At 34.2% G+C, this 20769-nt stretch overlaps 1 protein-coding gene and 1 long non-coding RNA gene across 2 annotated transcripts; one reads left to right on the top strand and one right to left on the bottom strand.

Moving 5' to 3' along the window:
- Nucleotides 1-8415: 8415 nt before the first annotated feature.
- LOC306652614 lies at nucleotides 8416-12098 on the bottom strand. Its single transcript, XR_013761495.1, has 2 exons — nucleotides 10899-12098; nucleotides 8416-9256 (listed from the first exon to the last, which is right to left on the bottom strand). It is a non-coding gene; the product is annotated as an uncharacterized lncRNA (long non-coding RNA).
- A 4124-nt stretch (nucleotides 12099-16222) lies between these two features.
- Nucleotides 16223-17731, top strand: LOC306652611 (c-Myc-binding protein-like; the record flags this gene model as incomplete). The annotated part of the gene is made up of 1 exon (XM_079125411.1): nucleotides 16223-17731. One exon carries the CDS (start codon nucleotides 16223-16225, stop codon nucleotides 16601-16603), a length of 381 nt encoding a protein of 126 aa, XP_078981537.1. The 3' UTR covers nucleotides 16604-17731.
- Between the last annotated feature and the right edge of the window lie 3038 nt (nucleotides 17732-20769).

Genomic DNA, 20769 nt, shown 5'->3' with positions numbered 1-20769 from the left:
AGAAGTCTTATTTTATTTTGGATGAGTTTCTATTTGGGAAGGAAAGTTAAGAAAATATCCAAGAAATGTGTTATGAAAGCAATTGAGCAATTGAGCAAGCTTATCTAGTATAGGATTCATAACATGAATATTTTAATGTTTCTGTGCACTAAATGAATAATTATCAAATGTGAAAAATTTTGCAGAGGAAATAGGGAGCTGAAATATTTATGAAAAAATATATTCTCACCTTGGTAACTGTCTTGTAAAAAATAATAGAATATTTCAGAACCAGTACCATTACAATTATATTTTTTCTGGTTTGCATTCATCTTTCCTGTATTATTTCATTATATATATGATCTTGATATATATTATTCTTCTGACAAGTAATGACATGTGACTGTTTTGAGTAATAGCTCATCTTCAGCACATGCATGTTACGAGTATTGAGGCATCTGTGATTTTTTGTTTTTTGTTTTTTTTTTCAGTACTGGGGATTGAACCCAGGGCCTTAGTGCTTGTGAGGCAAGCACTTTACCAACTGAGTTATATCCCCAGCACGTGTGATTTTTTAAAAGAGAAAACATAGCATTCATTATTGCTTATCAAAGAGAATTTGGATGACATACTCTGTCCAAGTAAGCAGTGCCATAATATTTAGTGTTGTTCAGTCTTCAATTGCTGAAGGGGAACAAAAAACAAAGCAAAACTATAGTGTAATTTTCTTGTAAACTGAGTTAGAATGTTCTACTGCACCACATAAAAAAGTATGTTTAAATAACACAAGAAACTAAAGTTAATTTGTACTCATGTAAAATATTTAAAACTTTCAGATAAGAAATTTTGTAGTGCCATATTTATTGAATCACATTTGTACTATTATATTGATCAATCTCTTTAAGAACTTTCAGAAAGCTATGTTAGAAATATATTCTGCACTATATATTGCTCATTGAAACCCCTTTCCATGTATTAATACTGAACTTATTTATGTAGTTCAAAAATTCTCATGTTGTCTCAATACCTAAATGTTTATATATTATAAACAAAATATATTTATTATTTTTTTTTATTTTGTAGTCACTCTTATTTTTGCATAAAAAATAAGGATATCTCATAAATAAAAGTTGCAGAGCAATTCGCTCAGTGGTTATTTTGGACAACTCCACCCCCTCCATTATTCATTTTTTCTCCCAAAACATCCCCACATACCCACAGTGGACCCATGTAATTAAAAAACAATAAGTCCCTGGTATGTATGGTTCACATCAAGACATCATTTGAGTACTTTCAAATAATGTACAGATCTTCATGTAAGAAACATATTTTGTGATCACATTTACCTAAAAAAGTAATTATATTCAGGGGATAGCCAGTTTGCTTTGGATGCTGTGTGCTGAGCTGTAACAAATTTTTCCTTTCATTATCTGTATGCAACTGCTTACTTTAAATTAGTAGATCCTGAAATAGCTTTTCTAGCATGCCTAAAAAAATATTTCATCTAAAATAAAATAATAGCTTCTATCAAAGTTATTTCCATGTGGACTAGTATAAATGAAAGTTTTCCTGTTTCTGTCATTTTTATTTTTCTCCCTCTTCCTTTTTACATGGAGTACTCAAAAGGTTTAAACCTTTGCTATATCTGAATCTGATAATATCTGAAACTCATTATTCCACTACCCAACTCTGTAGCATCAATCTAATATTATTGTTAAACAGACAACCCTCATATTTTTCACTCAGAAATGAACTCATACATGGGAAGAACTTTTTCTGTCCTCTCTAGGAAGCTTTTTAACATGTATTTTTAAATATTTTCTTAAAGATGGATTTAATTTAGTAATGTATTTTACTTAAATATATCCAAAATATCATTTCCACATTGTCAGTAGAACAATTAAAATTTAATTAAAGTTAAAATTTTGTGAGATAATAAATGCTTATTACTGTCCTAGGCAACTAATGGTTTTCAGTTTTTAAAAACTACATTTAATATGTACTGAATTAACCATTATTGTGTTTGTTATTATGAAAATACTTCATGTTGTTTTGCAACCATTTCCATTATATATCTCTGAGAATTCTTTTTATCTTGTAAAATTGAAGATCTCTACCAGGTACCAGTAATTCTCATTTTACTTCTTCCCCCAGCAGCTACCATTTCTATTTTCTTTTTCTATGAAATTCATTACAATTATTGAATTATTTTATATTCTTTTTTCTACTAAGTCTTTAAAATTAATATATATTTCACATTTATGGCACAACTCAGTTTGTACTAACTTCTTTCAAGTACTCATTAGCCACATTTGGCTGTTGACTGCTATTTCAAATAGCCAGACTCAGCTATAATGTATACTGAATCCATATATAATTGATCTTTTAGTATGTGATATAAATCATTTCTGCTATACTTTCTTTATTTTATTCTTATTTATTATTATGTACAATAGGCAGGTTCCAGTTTTCAAAAATTTTGAAATAGGCAGGTCCAAATTAAAAAAAAAAATTGTATGCCCAGATTCTGAAATGATGCCTATGTACTTAGTTAGACATCAGTAACCATATTACTGTGTTTAAAAAGTTTGCTGTCTAATAAGTTGGTGGTTATGAGCTACCAGCTCTTAGGACTTTTGTAGAATATAGATTTTTTGATGATTCTGTTGGATTTGACAAAATTACCATGACTGATGACTTGCTAGAGGGACTCATTCTAGTATCTATGTGGTGAAGTCTTATTTCAGACTCATCTAGAGAGATGAGAGTGACGTAGTTTGGTTCAACTTAAATATCTAGTATGTTTAAATGAATGGCATTGGTGACTGACCATGAAGGTAGCTGGATACGTTTGACAGTCAGATATGAAATACCATTAATGACAGCCCTATACTAAACAGGTTTCTTTCTGGATTCAACTTTTGATTTCATTGACTACCTCCTTGCTTGGTAAAATACCTGTGTTATGTTATCTTTAAATCCACATCAAAACCTCCATTTTTGCCTATGATGGAGTAACTCATACAAGACTAAAGCTTCTGCTGAATCTACTAGAAATGCTAGGAAACTAAAATCCTTTTGAAGACATCGTGCAGATGCTGAGTCAGTAAAGATTCAGGAAAGAAGGATACAGACACATTCTCTGTGTTTTCTCCAGTGTTTTCTAACTCTTCAGCTGTGTAGATAAAAAGGATAAAAGCTGAGTAGGGTATTAAAGAAAAGCAGAAAGCAACTGAGATGTTGCATGGAGCTTTTGATATTTGTTTTTCTGACTCAGGTTACAGTGGAATCTGTTGAAGGGCTGTGTCATAAGAGTGAGGATGAATCCCAGGCAGGTAAATCTTTATAATAGTGTTCAAACTCAGTCTCAAGCAATCTATGTTCCTGATTAGATTGAGTTGATCTGTTCATCTACTTTGACTTCCCTCTAGAAAATAGCTAAATTTTCTTTGGCAGAAGGTAACAGCATTTAGAATCTGTATATTTTTTCTATAGGCATTTCATAAAATCATTTATATAGAGTGCTTGGCAGTCAATAAAAAATTGCTTGGTGTACAGTAAAACCAAGGAAAAAAGTCAAGAACAGGAATGGTTCAAAGCATCAAACTAGTCTTGATAAAGATTACACAGACTTTGGAGTTACAGAGGCATTAAAACATGATAACTAATCTAGTTATGAAAATGCATGCTGAGATTGAAAATTTTACTAGAGGAGTGGGATCTATAGAAAAGAAAAAAATTTTAAAACAGAAAAAATTTATTAACTAAAATGAAGAACCCAATAGATAAGTTTAATTGCAGGTTAGATACAGTTGAAAAGAGGAATAATAACCCAAAAGATAAATTAATAGAAAATATTCAGCAGAATAAAATTGTAATTTTGGTGTTATAACCAAACCAAGCTAAGGCATGAAGTCTTTCCTATAATTCACCAAAGTCCATCTCCTATTTTACAACTTAGGAGTAAAAAAAAGTCTTTAGTATAGTATAATTGTAATTCTTGCTATTTCAATGTGTTTTTTTTTATTTTTCTTGTAGTGTTTATTTTGATATGTATAGTAAATATAATATGGAGATGGTAAGGAACAAAATTAATGCTACTTGTAAATTTCTACATGATACCCTCCATTCAGTCTCTAGGCAAACAAAAATTATTGTATAACTAGTACCTTATACAGAGTTCCCCTGTTCTGCAAACTCAACTACTTAGAGTCTTAGAATGAGACAATAAGCAAAACACAGGCATAAATAGGTAAACAGAGGTGGTTGTTAAAACATGTATTTTAGCATAAAGCAGTTTTTTAAAATTTTAGTTGTAGATAGATACGATTCCTTTATTTCATTTATTTTTTTATGTGGTAATTAGGATTAAACCCAGTGCCTCACATATGCCAGGAAAGCACTCCACCGCTGAACCACAACCCCAGTTCAAGAATAAAGGAATTTAAGAGGAACTTACTCTTTTGCAGGATAATGCTTATAGTATAATGGTGATCTGGTAAACCTGCTTATTGCAAGTCAGAAATTAAATCAGAAAGAAGTTATGGGTAAATTGTTGATAAAATTGTTGATGAAACAAGTACATTGTTTCATCTTTTGTAAGACTACACCATGAATTGTATCATTCATTTATGTATGTATAAGAAAGAAAAAATGCTCTCAATTACATTTTAGCATCCTATTAATTTTGAAATATATCCTGATTTCAGAGATGCTATAATGTGGAGGATAAAGTCAATGGCAATCCTATTTTTAGTCTAATAATTTGTTATTTGTCTGACTTGGACCAGGGAATTTCTTTGAGAAAAATTCCTAATACATGAAAATGGGATAGTAAAAGGTCAAAGATTATTCTTTATCCTTTCCTCTTTACCTTTCTTAACCCATGGTTTTTATATCTGAAGATATCTACTGACTGGTTCCTACGTGATTGTGATTTGAAGGAATAGAATCTTTTAGAAAGTACATTTTAAGAAAAATTTCAATCCTTCTAAATTTCATTATTATGATTGAATTCTAATTATGCAAAATTTATATTTTAATAATGACAAATAAATATAGCATTAATTATCAAATGCATCTTTTTAAAGAAAATGTTGAATTTTTTGATGTTTGGCAAAGTAAAAAGTTCCTGATTATACTCATCATATTCCTATTTTGAAAATTCCCAGGAAATGCAGAATGACGTTGTTTTCATGAGCAGCATAATATTGATAACTTCACTTTTGTGTTTATTCTTTCAGAATTTTTCAAGCCACACTCAATTGATACTATGAAAAAGTTTAAGAGAAGGCTATCCCTCACTCTTCAAGGATGCCAGAATATTGGTGAATCATTATCTGAATTAGGTGAACAAATGACTATTGAAGAAAACATCAGCAAGGATAATAGTACATATTTGGGATGGAAGAGATGCTTCCCCCATGTAATTACTTTATAAACAATGTGATTTTACTGACTAGATAAAGTCATAATGACCATTTATTTCTCTCTCTCATTCTCTGGTGTATTAGGAAACACAACATTGTATAACTTTCTCTTGCTTACTTGAATATTAAGCAACATTGTTACTATGCTTCTCTCAAGTCATAATGAATTATTCCATCCCACATTTCTGCTTTTCACTAGTTCATAAATAATATTTTGCATAATATTATCCCAATTGTTAAAAAATATTTTGACATTTTAATTGACATTTAAATATTTGTGCTTGTCTTATAACCTGAAATAATGCAGTTTAAAAATCCATAGAACATTTGTGAAATTTGTTTGTGGTTTCAGAACAGTTTTTCAATGTGCTATATGCATATTGACTATCTACTATATTGTAAGGTTCACCATGAATAAATTTTATTGTTTTTCAATTTTTATGTTTGTCACAGACTCTATCTGTAATTTTCTTTGCTTCAAAATCTACAGCATTGTATCTATTGTCCAAGACATCCTAGCTTTTGCTGAGACTTCACTGAGAGCTGCTCTTTTGTGTTTAATGTGGGGCAGGAGAGATGGGCTAGTAGAAAATTTAAAATAATAATTTGGATATAGGTACATGGAGGATGGGAAATGTTGCCATTGTATCAAATCCCAAAATTTATCTTATAATTTTCTATTCATCTTATAAGATTATATCTGTTAGATACCTGAAACAAAATTCTAATTTTCCTTCAGAACTCATTGAATTCTTGGTATTACTTAAATCCAATGTGTTAAGGGCATTTTTTGTTTGTTTGTTTTTTGATACCAGGGATTGATCCCAATAGTGTTTCACCACTGAGTCACATCTCTAGCCATGTTTAACACTTTGAGATGGGGTCTTGGTAATTTGTTTAGGGTCTCACTAAACTGCTTAGGACCTTGATACATAGCTAAGGCTACCTTTGAACTTGTGATCCTTGTTAGCAGGTCCAGCTCAGTGTGTTAGTTTTTAAAGTAATAGAGCCTTGCCATTATGTTTGCCAGTGATATTCAGAAATAAAATAAGCACAGTATGTATCTTCATGGGTGGTTCATGGCACATGTTTCTCTGTGGGGGGAGGGGTGGTACTGGTATTTGAACCCAGGACTACTCTAACATTGGGCCATATACCTCATTTTTTAGATTTCATTTTGAAACAGTCTTGGTAAATTGCTGGCTTTTGGTTTGGTGATCCTCCTACTTCAATTACCCAGGTAGCATGGGCACTCTACCTGACTTGGGACACTTTTTCCTTTTTTTGGGGGGGTTACCAGTGATTGAACCCAAGGGTGCTACAACACTGAGAAACATTCCCATTACTTTTTAGTTTTTATTTTGATAAAGAGTCTTGCTAATTTGCTCAGGGCCTCACTAAGTATCTGAGGCAGGCTTTGAATTCACAGTCCTCTGCCACAGCCTCCCAAACCTCTGGGATTGTAAGCATGTACCACAACATTTGGGTAGGACTTATTCTTTTAAAGTAATTAGTTATGGATCAACCTTTATTTTATACATTAATTTATATGTGGTTCTGAGTATTGAATCCAGTGCCTCACACATGCAAGGCAAGTACTCTACCACTGAGGCACAATCTCAACCCCAGGACATATCCTTAATGATTATTTGACTACAAGACATACCTCTTTATTTAAAAAGTTATGAATCAAAGAAAATGAACCTACTTTTTTGAGAACTAATTAATATTTTAGATTAATTGCATATTTTCTGAAATATTTTAATATTATTTATTAAAACATGCTTACTTTGTAACCTGGTAAAATGCTTAGGATATCTAAACATTTTGTTTTCAAGTAGTATATATTGTTTCTTTAATAACATTCCCTTATACTATAGTAACTTTGACAGGTAGTAGAGAAGAAAAAATAGAAACTGTTGAATTTCTTCTTCAACAGCCTTACTTGATATAATACTTGAGGGTATCATAATAGATATTGAAGATATTGCAGGTAGCAAGGACTACCACAATGTGATATTGCATATTCCCTTGCTTTTATTAATAGCTTTGACAGAAATTCTGCATCTTTTCAGTCAGTGCCTCATAATTTCTTCCATTGCATTTTTTCCTTATGAAGTTTTGGTTTGTTGTTATTAGAATAAAAATAATATTACAATAAAGAGAGGTGTAGAATTTTTTCTAAAATACTTGCCAGAATAGAGAATTCTGAGCTCATCAGATTTTTTAATTGTTTAATTAAAAAAAATAATTCATATCATTTCCCCTAAAATTTAAATATAAAATTATAATACAAAGCAGCAATTCTTTTCCTAGGGTTATCCTAAAAAAAGTTGAAACAGCTTTACAAAGACCTGTTCAGATTCTTTGCCACTTATAACTAAATAACTCTTATTTTGGGTACCAGGGGTTGAACCCAGGGGCACTTAAACACTAAGGCACATCTTCAGCCTATTTTATATTGTATTTAAAGAGAGGGTTTTGTTGAGTTACTTAGAGCTTGGCTAGTTTGCTGCAGTTGGCTTTGGACTTGCAATTCTTCTGCCTCGGTCTCTTGAACCAGTGGGATTATAGGAATGCACCACTGCATCTGGCCTAAATAAATTTAAAGCATTATATTTTAGGAATGTTTCTGCTTGGTAATAGACCTGTGATTGTTTAAAGTTTCTTTATATTAAAATCTAAAATTTGGAACGACAATTTCATAGTCTCTGTATAAATGACACTTAAGTTCTTTTGTTAATTCACTAATTGACACACTTTGCTTGATGTCTCTCAATAGAAATATAAGTTCATTTAGGCAAGGATTGTATCTTTTGTATTCTATAGCATGTTTAATCATAAAACACATACGAGGATGCCGGGGTCCAGCACTAGCAGGAGTCCATGGGTTCCACTCAGGTAACGGAGCGCCAACATTGGCGATGGATGGAGAATGAAAGACACAGACTCTAGTTCCGGCGCAATCATTCCCACTTTATTCTGGGGAAGGCTGGGTTTATATACATTTTTATTCAGGCTATAATGGCAGTCTTGTGGTTAATATTAAAGAAGTTTCCAAAGCATAGGCAGAAAACAGCAACCTTACAGATTATCCTTACCTAATCACAATTGTTTTAAGAATATCTAACTACATCAATGAGCTAATACAATGTTTATTTCCTTAATATCTAAACTCTATGTGACCTAAGACTATTCTTATTATTCTCGCAGTTAAAGCGATAGACAAGTAATCTCATGTGACCATCTCTACTATGTCCATCTGGTTAATATCTAAAATGCTGAGTTAAGGGCTACAGAAGGGCAGCAGTCCCAATGGTTATTGTGTACCAATGTTTATTATGGGGTGACATATTCTTTGTAGGAAGGAAGGAATGTTGTGAAACCTTATTCTCTTACCCTACCACCATCATTAGAATTTAACCAGCCTGTTGGAGACAAAGGCAGATCTATAACTATTTTCTCCAGAGGCTTTCAGGGACTCATTGCATGGTTGCAAAATTATTTTTTACTTTGTTAGTGGTAAAGACCCATTGTTTTTCAGATTGTAGGTAATATTTTCTGGAATTTTTGTTGTATTCCCCTCGTTCCCTTAAGCAATCCGTTCAGACTGAAATGAGTAATATATTATCAGAAAAACACAGCAGAAAAAACACCACACTCTGGAGCAAAACATCTGTCAATTCCCTTTAGGATGAGCCTTTGCAAACATCCTTCAGAGGATCTTTGTCAAGCACTGGATGGAATTCCGGATGCCCCTGCAGCTCCCCCTTTTTTATTTTGTAAAGTGAAGAGGGCTTCTTGAATTTTTATTCTCTTGACTAGTCTGAGGATTACTCGGAGGACGACTGGAAGACAAAGAATTAAAATTAAAATGCATACTCCAATCAAGCCATATTGTAATATTGTATTTAGGAATGTACTGTTAAATATAGTTGTTTTTATATTATGAAACATTTGGGAGGCCAAATTATCTGCTGAAACAACCGAGAGATGAGCCTGACTTAACATTTTTATTTGTAGTTGTAAAGCATTAATACCTGGTGCTATATTAATATTATTCCAAACTCCTTTAAGGTGAGTTTTAACTTGTTCCCAATTAGTATTATTATCAACCTTTAAGGGAGTAATACAAATCCATTTGTAGTTAGCATGACATCTAGTGGTCATTCTAGTTTGAATATTTTGAATCTCATTTCCCATAAAGAGAATAGCTTCTTCAAGAGCATTAATTCTTGTTTCTAATTTTTTATCAATTTGTTCTTGTGCTGCTAAAGCCACAGAGACATTATGAGATAAATCATTTATGTGTGAAGCAGTATGAATTTCCTGTAGAAGTGCTGTGGTCGAGAGAGCTAAAGAAGTGATTATACTGAGTAAAGCTGTTATTCCTAGGATCAAAGCTGCAACAAATCTTTTTGTTCTTAAAAGTTCATTAACTGTTTTTAAAATTTTAACACCTGGGTCATTATACCAAGATTCTGTAAGATTAACTGGCAATATAACAAAATTAGGCTGATATACAATTAAAAACACCTTTAAATCTTTAGACATGGTTGAATTAATACAATTAGTAAGAACACAATCATGGCAATAAATGTTATAAGCTTCCTTATTTTTAGTGATATTGAAATTATTTATGGTAGACATAAGAATAGCATGAGGAGCATTTATACAAGCACGTACTGCAAAGTCATTAGGTTTACTTAACTTAGGTCTTTGTAATAATACTATATTAGTAGCTGCTAATAGTTTATACAAGTCAGCAAAGTAAGAGAATTTACCATTTATAAGGTCACTCCGATATATGGGTGTTACCCATCCAGGAGTAAACCATCTATGAATAGGCTCATTGGTAAGAAAAGGGTTAAAATTAAAATGTACCATTTTATTCTGACTTATCTTTAACCAAAGTTTATAATCAAAATCAGGAGAAGACACAGAATAATCTGTAATAGTAGTAGCAGAGCCTTGTGGCTTAAACTGTAGTGCAGTATGATGAAAACCACATTCAAACAATTTTGGGAAATCTGTGTCTAAATTGAGTAGATTCCAAGAACTGCTTTTACGACTGTTAAAGTCATGACACAGTTTAAAAGAAGGCGGTAAAGCCACTGAAATATTTGTATCATTATAATCAGCATATCCAAGTGAGGTTATCTCTAGGGACCATATATCTCTTTTGTTGTCTTCTTCTCCTGGAGAATCAGTAATGTAAGTCCTATTACTTAAAGGGAGACATCCCAATGGCACATGTAGATTATCTGTACTAAAGCACATTGGTGTCTCTTCAGTAATTCCATGAAATGTAATTGTAGATGCTATTTTATGTGGTATTAAAGAATCTGAAATCCCTCCAAGTAATTGAGGCTCATTAATAAATACCTTAATATTAGATCTGCTCCAAGTAGTTGGATGCAGTAAGGGAGGATTTGGAAAATAGATCCAGTAAGCATTCCCTTCATTATCATAAGCATGAATAGGCAGTACCTGAGTTGAAATGAGAGCAATAAATGCAAAAAACAAAGCCTCTGGGGTTTTAGGTTTTCCGGAGCTGTTCATCATGTGTTCAGCAGTGGCAGTCAGGCCTTTCACTTGTCCCCAAGTCAGCAGATCTGAGTTGCGATTTGCGGATGATTGAGCAAGATGCAACTTTTTCATCTTAAATACTAGCCCACCTTCATCCGTCTGATTGGGTTGGTAAGGGATTCAATACTCTTTGTTTTTTCTCCTTTAAATAGGGCTCATTTTAGTGATATATTAATCTGTCTGGAATCCACAAATTGTTTCAGCATCCTGTGGAAATACACAAGCATAGCCTCGACCGGATTTTAGCAAGACATCAGGTCCTCTCCATTTACCAGATAATAAATCTTTCCATTTTACTAAACTTTGTTTTGATCTTTTACTTTCCCAATGTCTCATTATTGCAGTATTTCCCTCCTTGTCAGTATTTAGATGATTTAAAACAAATAAAGCATGTTGTAAAATATGATGTGGGGAAGAGTATTTAAACTCTCCCTCTTTTAGCTTATTTATTTGTATTTTTAATCTTTGGTGGTTCCTTTCTACTATTGCTTGTCCTTGTGGGTTATAAGAAATTCCTGTAGAATGAGAAATAATAAACCTGGAACAGAAATCTTTAAATGGATTTGATGTATAAGCAGGAGCATTATCAGTTTTTAATTTTTTAGGCATTCCTAAAACAGAAAAACAAAGGAATAAATGTTGAATCACATCCTTGTAGGCTTCCCCAGTTCTGGCTGAGGCCACAATAACATGAGAAAAGGTATCGACTGTAACATGAACATAAGACAATTTTCCAAATTCTGATATATGAGTTACATCCATTTGCCATAAGGCTTAGGTAAAAGTCCTCAAGGATTAACTCCCATCTGTGGAGAAGGAATAAATTTAGGACAAACATGACAATTTCTAACAATAGTTCTAGCTTCTTCTATAGAAATATGAAACTGTTTCTGTGAGGCAGATGAATTTTGATGATGATTTTCATGTGATATAATAGCTTCTTCTATAGCTGTTAAAATAAAATTTTTAGTTAAGTGATCAGCATGGGTATTCCCCTGAGCAAGGGGACCAGGTAATCTGGAATGTCCCTGAATATGACCTATAAAGAAATGTGAAGTTCTGTTATAAATTAGATATTGAAGTTCTTGTAGCCTATGTATAATTTTAGACAAAAGGAGAGCATTGCTGTTTCTATGGTTGGAAACAGTTTAGCAATGTATAATGAGTCTGTGTATAAGTTAAAGGGTTGAGCAACAGTCTTGAAAAGCATAGATGACTGCTTCTAATTCAGCTCTTTGTGCAGAAGTTACTTGTGACCATTGAACTGTGGGTTGAGAATTAATTATTGTAACTGCTTTTCCATTTGATGACCCATCTGGAAATATTAACATAGCATTGTCAATTGGAGTTGAGGAGCACCATTTAGGAAATATTATTTCTGTTTGAAGTAAAAAATGTAGTAAAGGATTATTGGGCAAGTGGAAAGAAATTTTTCCTGTAAAATTTAGAAATGCAATAGCCCATTGATCATCAATTTGTAATTGGTGTAATTGGTCAAATTGTTCTCTTGTGTAAGGAATAATTATTTCATGCATTTCACAGGCAAACAATTCTTTACTTCTAAATCTGGCCTTTAATACCAAAGAAGCTACCATAGTAGGATAAGGCATTAATATTTTCTTTCCTGATACTGGTAAGTGTATCCATTCAAGTGGATCATTTTGCCATAAACAACCTGTTGGAGTATGCTTTGTTTTTAGCACAATAAAAACCCAAGGCAAGTTATAATTAACTTGTTGCAAGTAATGTTTTTGAATTGCAGTTTTAACAACTTGTAAGGCTTGTTCTCCTTCTTTAGTTAGTACTCTACTTGAGTTAGGATCTGAATCACCCTTTAGTATTTCAAACAAAGGTTTTAAATCATTAGTTGAGAGTTTTAAATAAGGTCTAATCCAATTTATATCTCCCAATAATTTTTGGAACTCATTGAACATTAATAATTTGTCTTTTCAAATTTGTAACTTTTGAGAGCTGACACAATATGTTTTTATAGTTCTTCCTAAATAATTATAAGGAGGTTCCTGTTGAATTTTTCAGGAGCCACTATCAGACTTCACCTCTGTAAATCTTTAATTAAATCCTGTAATATTATTTGTAACAAATGGCTTTGAGAATGTGCAATCAATATATCATCCATATAGTGAATCATATAGCAGTCTGGATACATTTGTCTACTATTAATTAAGGCTTGATCTACAAATTTTTGACCTAATGTAGAACTATTTTTCATTCCTTTAGGTAATACTTTCCATTGAAATCTTTGATAAGTCCTTTGTAAGTTAGGCGACGGTAAACTAAAAGCAAAATGCCATCTATCTAGTTTAGCTAAAGAAATAGAAAAGAAGCAATCTTATAAATCAATGACTATAATATGATAGCCTTTAGGGACAGCCACAGGAGAAGGACATTCTCCACTAGATGCAGAGTATAAGGGGAAGTAGGTCCTAAACATTTTATAGCTGCTTTTAGTTCTTTTAACATTTTAAAAGAGATAGGCTCCCAATGAGGCTCTCCTCCCTCATCTATAGCCCATACTATAGGGCAAAAAATACTAACATCTTCCTGTTTTTGTGCCTTACTAACAGCACCTAGAAATCCTACCTTGGACTTTCCTTTTTATTTTATCTGAGGGTTTAGGAAGGGCCGGCACATCAGGAGCCACCAAAGGTGGATCCTCATTTTGATATCTGAAAGTGGCTTCTTCCAAGTCCTCCACATCAGACGGGGAGAGCTGATCAGGCACACCTTTCTCCTTTTTGCTGTCTTCATCATAGTCTAGTTCACTTTCACTTTCACTCTCACTCCGAGTTTCCTCTGTATATTTTTTACTGAGGCTGTCAGCAAAGGCTCCTTTCCTGACGTTTCGTCTGGTGATCTTACCCTTTTACTAAACTGCTCAGTTTCATGTCTATTGTCTAAACAGTCCCTAAAAAGATTCCACAAATCAAAAGCGTCGGCGGGAACTCTTTCATTTCCATATTATCTATGATGCGCATGCATAGCATCGCCTACCTTTTTCCAGGTTTTAACATCTAAAGTACCCTGTTCAGGAAACCAAGGGGCACATTCTTGCACAAAATGAAAAAATCTTTTTAATTGAGCTGTTCCTACATGCATTCCTCTTTTAGTTAATAAGTACTTAGCAATATCAATAAATAATGCTCTTTCTTTGCTTTCACTTCCTCCCATGGTAGCTGTTCTGTCTATCCCTGCCTCTCCTTTCTCAGCCTTCTCTACCGAGGGGTCCGCGGCACCCCAGGCAGGATCCTAGCTGTATCTAAAAGGAAAAAATTAATATTAATAAATGGGGGGCTTACCAGAGTGCCCCACATTGGGCACCACTTGCCGGAGTCCAGCCCTAACAGGAGTCCATGGGTTCCACTCAGGTGATGGGGCACAGGAGGCAGTGTCGGCCATGGATGGAGAATGAAAGACACAGACTCTAGTTCTGGTGCAATCAATCCCACTTTATTCTGGGGAAGGCTGGGTTTATATACATTTTTATTCAGGCTATAATGGCAGTCTTGTGGTTAATATTAAAGAAGTTTCCAAAGCATAGGCAGAAAACAGCAACCTTACAGATTATCCTTACCTAATCACAATTGTTTTAAGAATAATTAACTACGTCAATGAGCTAATACAATGTTTATTTCCTTAATATCTAAACTCTATGTGACCTAAGACTATTCTTATTATTCTCGCAGTTAAAGCGATAGACAAGTAATCTCATGTGACCATCTCTACTATGTCCATCTGGTTAATATCTAAAATGCTGAGTTAAGGGCTACAGAAGGGCAGCAGTCCCAATGGTTATTGTGTACCAATGTTTATTATAGGGGTGACATATTCTTCGTAGGAAGGAAGGAATGTTGTGAAACCTTATTCTCTTACCCTACCACCATCATTAGAATTTAACCAGCCTGTTGGAGACAAAGGCAGATCTATAACTATTTTCTCCAGAGTCTTTCAGGGACTCATGGCATGGTTGCAAAATTATTTTTTACTTTGTTAGTGGTAAAGACCCATTGTTTTTCAGATTGTAGGTAATATTTTCTGGAATTTTTGTTGTATTCCCCTCGTCCTCTTAAGCAATCCGTTCAGACTGAAATGAGTAATATATTATCAGAAAAACACAGCAGAAAAAACACCATGCTCTGGAGCAAAACATCTGGCAATTCCATTTAGGATGAACCTTTGCAAACATCCTCCAGAGGATCTTTGTCAAGTACTGGATGGAATTCCGGAAGCCCCCACACTAGGTAGTGAATTCATGAAGGAATGGATGTAAACAATCTTCAGAGAGTCAAAGTCAGCAAATGGATAAAATGAGTATATTAGTTTTATGATTATCTAATTTTTATTATATGAGAAAGGGAATAGATATTAGCTAGATTAAAATATTTTATTAATATTTTTCATAAGAAATTATTTTAACTGCACTACTTTATATGAATAGTCCTAGACATGAGTGTATATATAGTCATCTCTATTACAACTTTAGTTTTCTGCTTTGCTTTCCCAATCCTTCCCATGTCATCCTGAGTCTTGGGCTGGTGATGAAATTATTTTCAAATTCTGTGAACCACAGAACTGGTGGTGAAGCCTATCAGGCTTGCACCATCTCAAAGCACACATTTCTTCCTCCACCAGTACACAGGGTCTTTCAAGAAACCCCCATTTCAGAGACCCCACAGTGTTACTGGAGGAAGTCTTGGCTCCATCATGAGAATGCCCAGAAATGGAAGCAGATTTAGTAATTTGATTATTTGTCTATTTTATCTAACTTTCTGATTGTAGAGTATGCATGTTGTTAGGTTTTAGTCTGCCAGTCTTTATTATCTGCTTTATCTTTGCCAGTTAAAAACAAAGTTAAGAGTAGGAAGTACATCAGAAAGATAGAAGATTCTAGAGAGGGTACTTTTGATTCTACAGAGAAGTAATATTTTCATACATGTCCATCAGAAAGAAACCAAATCCCATAAGAAGAACATGCAGAATTTCAAAATGATTGGCAGCTTATGGTGGTGCTTAATTTAGGATCATACCTCATTAATGCTTGAAACAATCACTATAGAATGTTGGGACTAATGACACATTAACTAACTCAGGCTGACTCCTTACTCCCTGGCAAGTGAGCAAGATCAAGGCCTCAAAGGCAGTTTCAAAAGTTAATGATGATAAATGGAACCACCATCAGGGATTGGTTAACAACAGTTCCTCCACGCATGAGCAGTGCTCCTCCGAGCCTGCCAGGCATGGTCTCCGGCGCCAGCTACGCTGTGGCCGCTGTCACTATGGCCCATTACAAAGCCACTGACTCGAAGCACGAGCAGTTCCGGAGGTACTTGGAGAAGTCGGGGGTGCTGGACATGCTGACCAAAGTGTTGGTAGCCTTATATGAAGAACCAGAGAAACCTAATAGTGCTTTGGATTTTTTAAAGCACCACTTAGGAGCTGCTACCCCAGAAAATCCGGAAATAGAGTTGCTCCGCTTAGAATTGGCAGAAATGAAAGAGAAATATAAAGCTACTATAGAAGAAAATAAAAAACTGAAAGCAAAGCTTGCTCAGTATGAACCACGTCAGGAGGAGAAGCATGCTGAATAGGATTCTTCTCAGTTGAAAAGACACTGAAAAAATGGTTTTGTATGACTTGAATAGTTTGTATAGTATATAATCTTTTCTGAACAGATGCTATAAAACTTTTAATATGTTGAATTCACCTATCACACTTTAACTGTTATAAACACATATATACTTAGAATCACCAATAAAAACTCAATATAACTTGCTTTGGGTCTTAAAACAGAAGAATCCAAAGTAAATTCTGAAAAAAAAAAATTATACAGCCATCTAATTCATTACCTTAAAAGATATCTATTTATTAGTCTGATTAGGAATAATGGTACTAGTTGGATTTTAGCCAAGGAAGATTAGCATGCAGGTATTCCTTGGTTTAGTTCAGGATATGACCATAGATAGAATCATTCTTGACAATGAAGATGACAGTGTTTATATTCTCTTTAGGCAGCTGGAGAGATCTGTGTGACAAGATGCTTTTGCATGGGTTCCCATGAATCATCTTATTTTTATAATGCAGAACAAATAACTCTTCTTTGCCACCACTTTGCTTTAGATAACTGTGTGTGTGCCAGTTTGAACTCTGACACCTTCTATGCAATCATGTCCTATCTGATAATGTTGCCTGGCTTTGCTGTGTGCTTTATTGGGTCCTAGTTGCACATTTAGCCCATCTGTTTTTCAATTTGCTCAATAATGCAGTTACCCTGATTGTAATTTATATAACTTTAAACACGATCACACAATTACCCTGCCTTACTTAGTTGCTTAGTTGAACACAGAAGTGATACAAAATTCCGGTTCATGTACAAACTGGAGTGAGAAGAGGAATGAGCCATATATCATGGGCAATGATGGGTATAATTATATAGTGCTTTTTTCCCTCAAAGTATTTTTCTAGTTCTGAATTCATTTTATCTTCATTATCCCTGTGAAGTAGGTAGGGCAAGTATGAGGAGAGGTTGGGCGCTGTATTTTTAGGCCAAAGATTGATATTACTACAAACTATTTGCTAACTATACAACCTTTGGGCACATCACTTAACTGCTCCAAGATTCACTTTCCTCATCTGTTAAATGAGAAGAATGTCTGTGCTGCCTACCTCATAGGGTTGTTGTGAGGGTCAAATGAGAATGTATGTGAAAGATTTGTAAATGGTAACTGCTATATTCTTAAAAAAAAAAACAAAAATAAAAATAAAAAAAAACAGTTCCATTAACGTGATCAGCTCGTGATTGCCATATAGTCCTATAGTACTCGCCTGCATGAACCCCCCATGCCTGGCTGACCTTTAAGCTGAATGGTTCCCACCTAGCCTTCACCCTACATAAAAGCTGTGTGGCTTCCTCAATAAATGAGTTCCTGCTGTGACTGGTCTCCCTGACATGTCTGATTGTCCTCTGCCTGGAGGGTTGGGAGCGGGTGGTCAGTCGACCCTACCTATCCTGGTCTGACCTTGTTGGGGAGTGTCCCCTTCCCTTGTTGCTGGTCAAGAAGAGCAAGGGGGCTTAAGACCCCGACAATAGACTAGTAGAATAATTATATTATAGCCTCAGATGTTACTCTTTTATTATTATGTCCTTTTAAATATACAGGAAAATACCTATCTGAACGTTTCTATTTATTTTGTATCTACTTCCTTGATCATTTTTGTCTATTTTTAAATTTTTCAAGAAAACATTTTAGTTGCAGATGAGCACAAGGCCTTTTTTTTATTTGTTAATTTTTATGTGATGCTAAGGAGGAATCCTAAGTGCCTCACATGTACTGGGCAAACACTTTACCACTGAGCCTCAACAATAGCCCTAGTGGTTTCGTTTTTAAAATTCATGATTGATTTGACTTTTGCAACATGTTGTTTTTAAACATAACAATTCAAAATTTCTTGAAATTTTTTGGGGTACCAGGATTGAACTCATGGGCAATCGACCACTGAGCCACATCCCCAGCCCTATTTTATATTTCTATTTTATTTAGAGACAAGGTCTCACTGAGTTGCTTAGTGCCTCACTTTTGCTGAGACTGGTTTTGAACTCACCATCCTCCTGCCTCAGCATTACAGGTGTGTGCCACCACACCCAGCTAAACAAAACAATTTTATTGTTTTATTAGGTAATTATATTTACTGAAGTTTCTGAGCATTTTTTCTACTGCTTGCATTTTTCCTTGTCATGGCAGATTATTTCCTATGTGTTTCATAAAATTTGGAAACATGAACTCATGCAGTTTTTATCTGTGGGTAAAGTGTGTAGCCTTTACCTGTTTAGGTGTGAGCTTACAGAATGATGTGCTGCAGTCAGCTCACACTGAGAAATGACTCTTAAATTTGCAGCAATTTTGCCTGTTAGACATGGCTATTATTAATTTTTAATCATATAGAGTTATAATTAAGATAATGTCAGAAGCAAAAGTAATAAATATGCAAGAGTAAATATTTCTGATTGTTCTAGTGCTTTTTACTATTGTTATCTATGCAGTAAGAGTTACTTCTGTGGTATATTTATTACAAAGTACCATGTAATGGTGTGCTACTGCATATTTTTCCCATTGTTACACATTCAGTGTCGTGTTGGTAGTGTGAAGTCTGCTGTGGAGGACTGTTGCCAAAGAAAATCAGAAAACACTGCAGGTCAGGGCTTGACTGACTGTTGATTGTCTAACCCAGGGGCTTGTTAGTACATTTTTAGGTTTTGTGACTATAGTCTCGGTTGCATATTCTTTTCTTTTATTAGTAACATTTAAAATGCAGAAACAAAACAAAACTAAATGAACAACCAAAAAGTTTAGTTCAGGAAACATAAAAACATTTATTCTTGTACTGGACTCTTGGTCTAGATTTAAGAAAGTAATGTTGAAAGTGTTAGGGAATGAGATAAAATTTAAATTTACTGTATCTCTAGCTATTATGTAGAGAATGGCACAAAAATTGAGCAAGTAAGTGTTCTTCTAATTCTCAAAAACAACTACAGCAATGAAAACTCTTACCAAAATTGAGCAAGTAAGTGTTCTTCTGATTCTCAAAAACAACTACAGCAATGAAAACTCTTACCCCACTGACAAATTAGTAAAGTTCTGACATAAACCTGCATTGTTTTCATTTTTCTTGATGGGATCAAAACTACCAATGAGCAGTTGTGTTTGTATCATACTTGTTTGTTAATAACATAATAATTTGATTGTGTCAGGTAGCATTCAAGTTTTTATTCATAGTCTGAGACTACCAAACTTACCTTGTAATAATTTTGAAAGAGACTGGTGTTTCTGTGAGGACTCAGTTGCAGTTTAGACACCCAAGGCTTCATATTTTATCCCACTGTTCACCTAAACCCAATCACTTTCCTGCCAGTGTCAGCAACCTCTACCAAGAAAGTGACAGTCTGTTTATGCTTAAAAGCTCTTGACTTTCAATTCTCTCTTTGTAAAACATGCTTCCTGGGTATTGCCTATACATTCTTGCAACCACCTTAACAAATTTAAGCATTATATTTTGATCTGCATTTCATTGAGGTAGGAAAATTTTAAAAAGTTCTAGAAATATAAGGCATATTTAAATACTTTAACATTTTTAAGTGTGACAGAAAAAACAATTTGTTACTGTAGATGTATCTGATATCAAATTTTAAGAGATTAGGTATCAATCACCAATACAATCATTTTTGCTGCAAAGTTAATTTGTCTAGATATCAACATAAAATTTCTCCAGAATCTCTTTATAATAGAAGTGTATTCCATTACCATTTGCAACTGCTTATTGTAAGAACCCAAAAAACCACGCCAGACATGGGAATTGACATAAGAAGGTTTATTAAGCAAACAGTGTCTCCCTGCAGGGTAAGAGAGAAAATGAGAGGAAAAGAGAGAACACACGCAAGGGAGAGTGTGAAAATCAAGGAGGAGAGAGAAAGAAAGTGAGTAGGAGAGAGAAAGCATGAGAAAAGATTGCTGGGGTGCTATCCTTAAGCAGTTGAATTCCACCGAGCTAACAGGGGACCAATAACAGAGAAGCATACTTGCAAGCTGACTGATGAACCAATAGCTAGCTAGGATGTTCACAGACTGACAAGTAGTTGGGAGGCAGGGAAATGGCTGCAGTGGAAAGGGCAGGGGAGCAGCTGTATATTATATTGCATTCCCCCATTCCCTGTTTCTGTTTTTATAAGAAAATCTTTTCTTCTCCAGTTTTTCCCCCCCTT

Source organism: Sciurus vulgaris, assembly GCF_902686455.1.
Source record: "Sciurus vulgaris genome assembly, contig: HiC_scaffold_331_arrow_ctg1, whole genome shotgun sequence".
Classification (NCBI taxonomy): Eukaryota; Metazoa; Chordata; class Mammalia; order Rodentia; family Sciuridae; genus Sciurus; species Sciurus vulgaris.
This window is presented reverse-complemented; position numbering and strand designations above follow the sequence as displayed.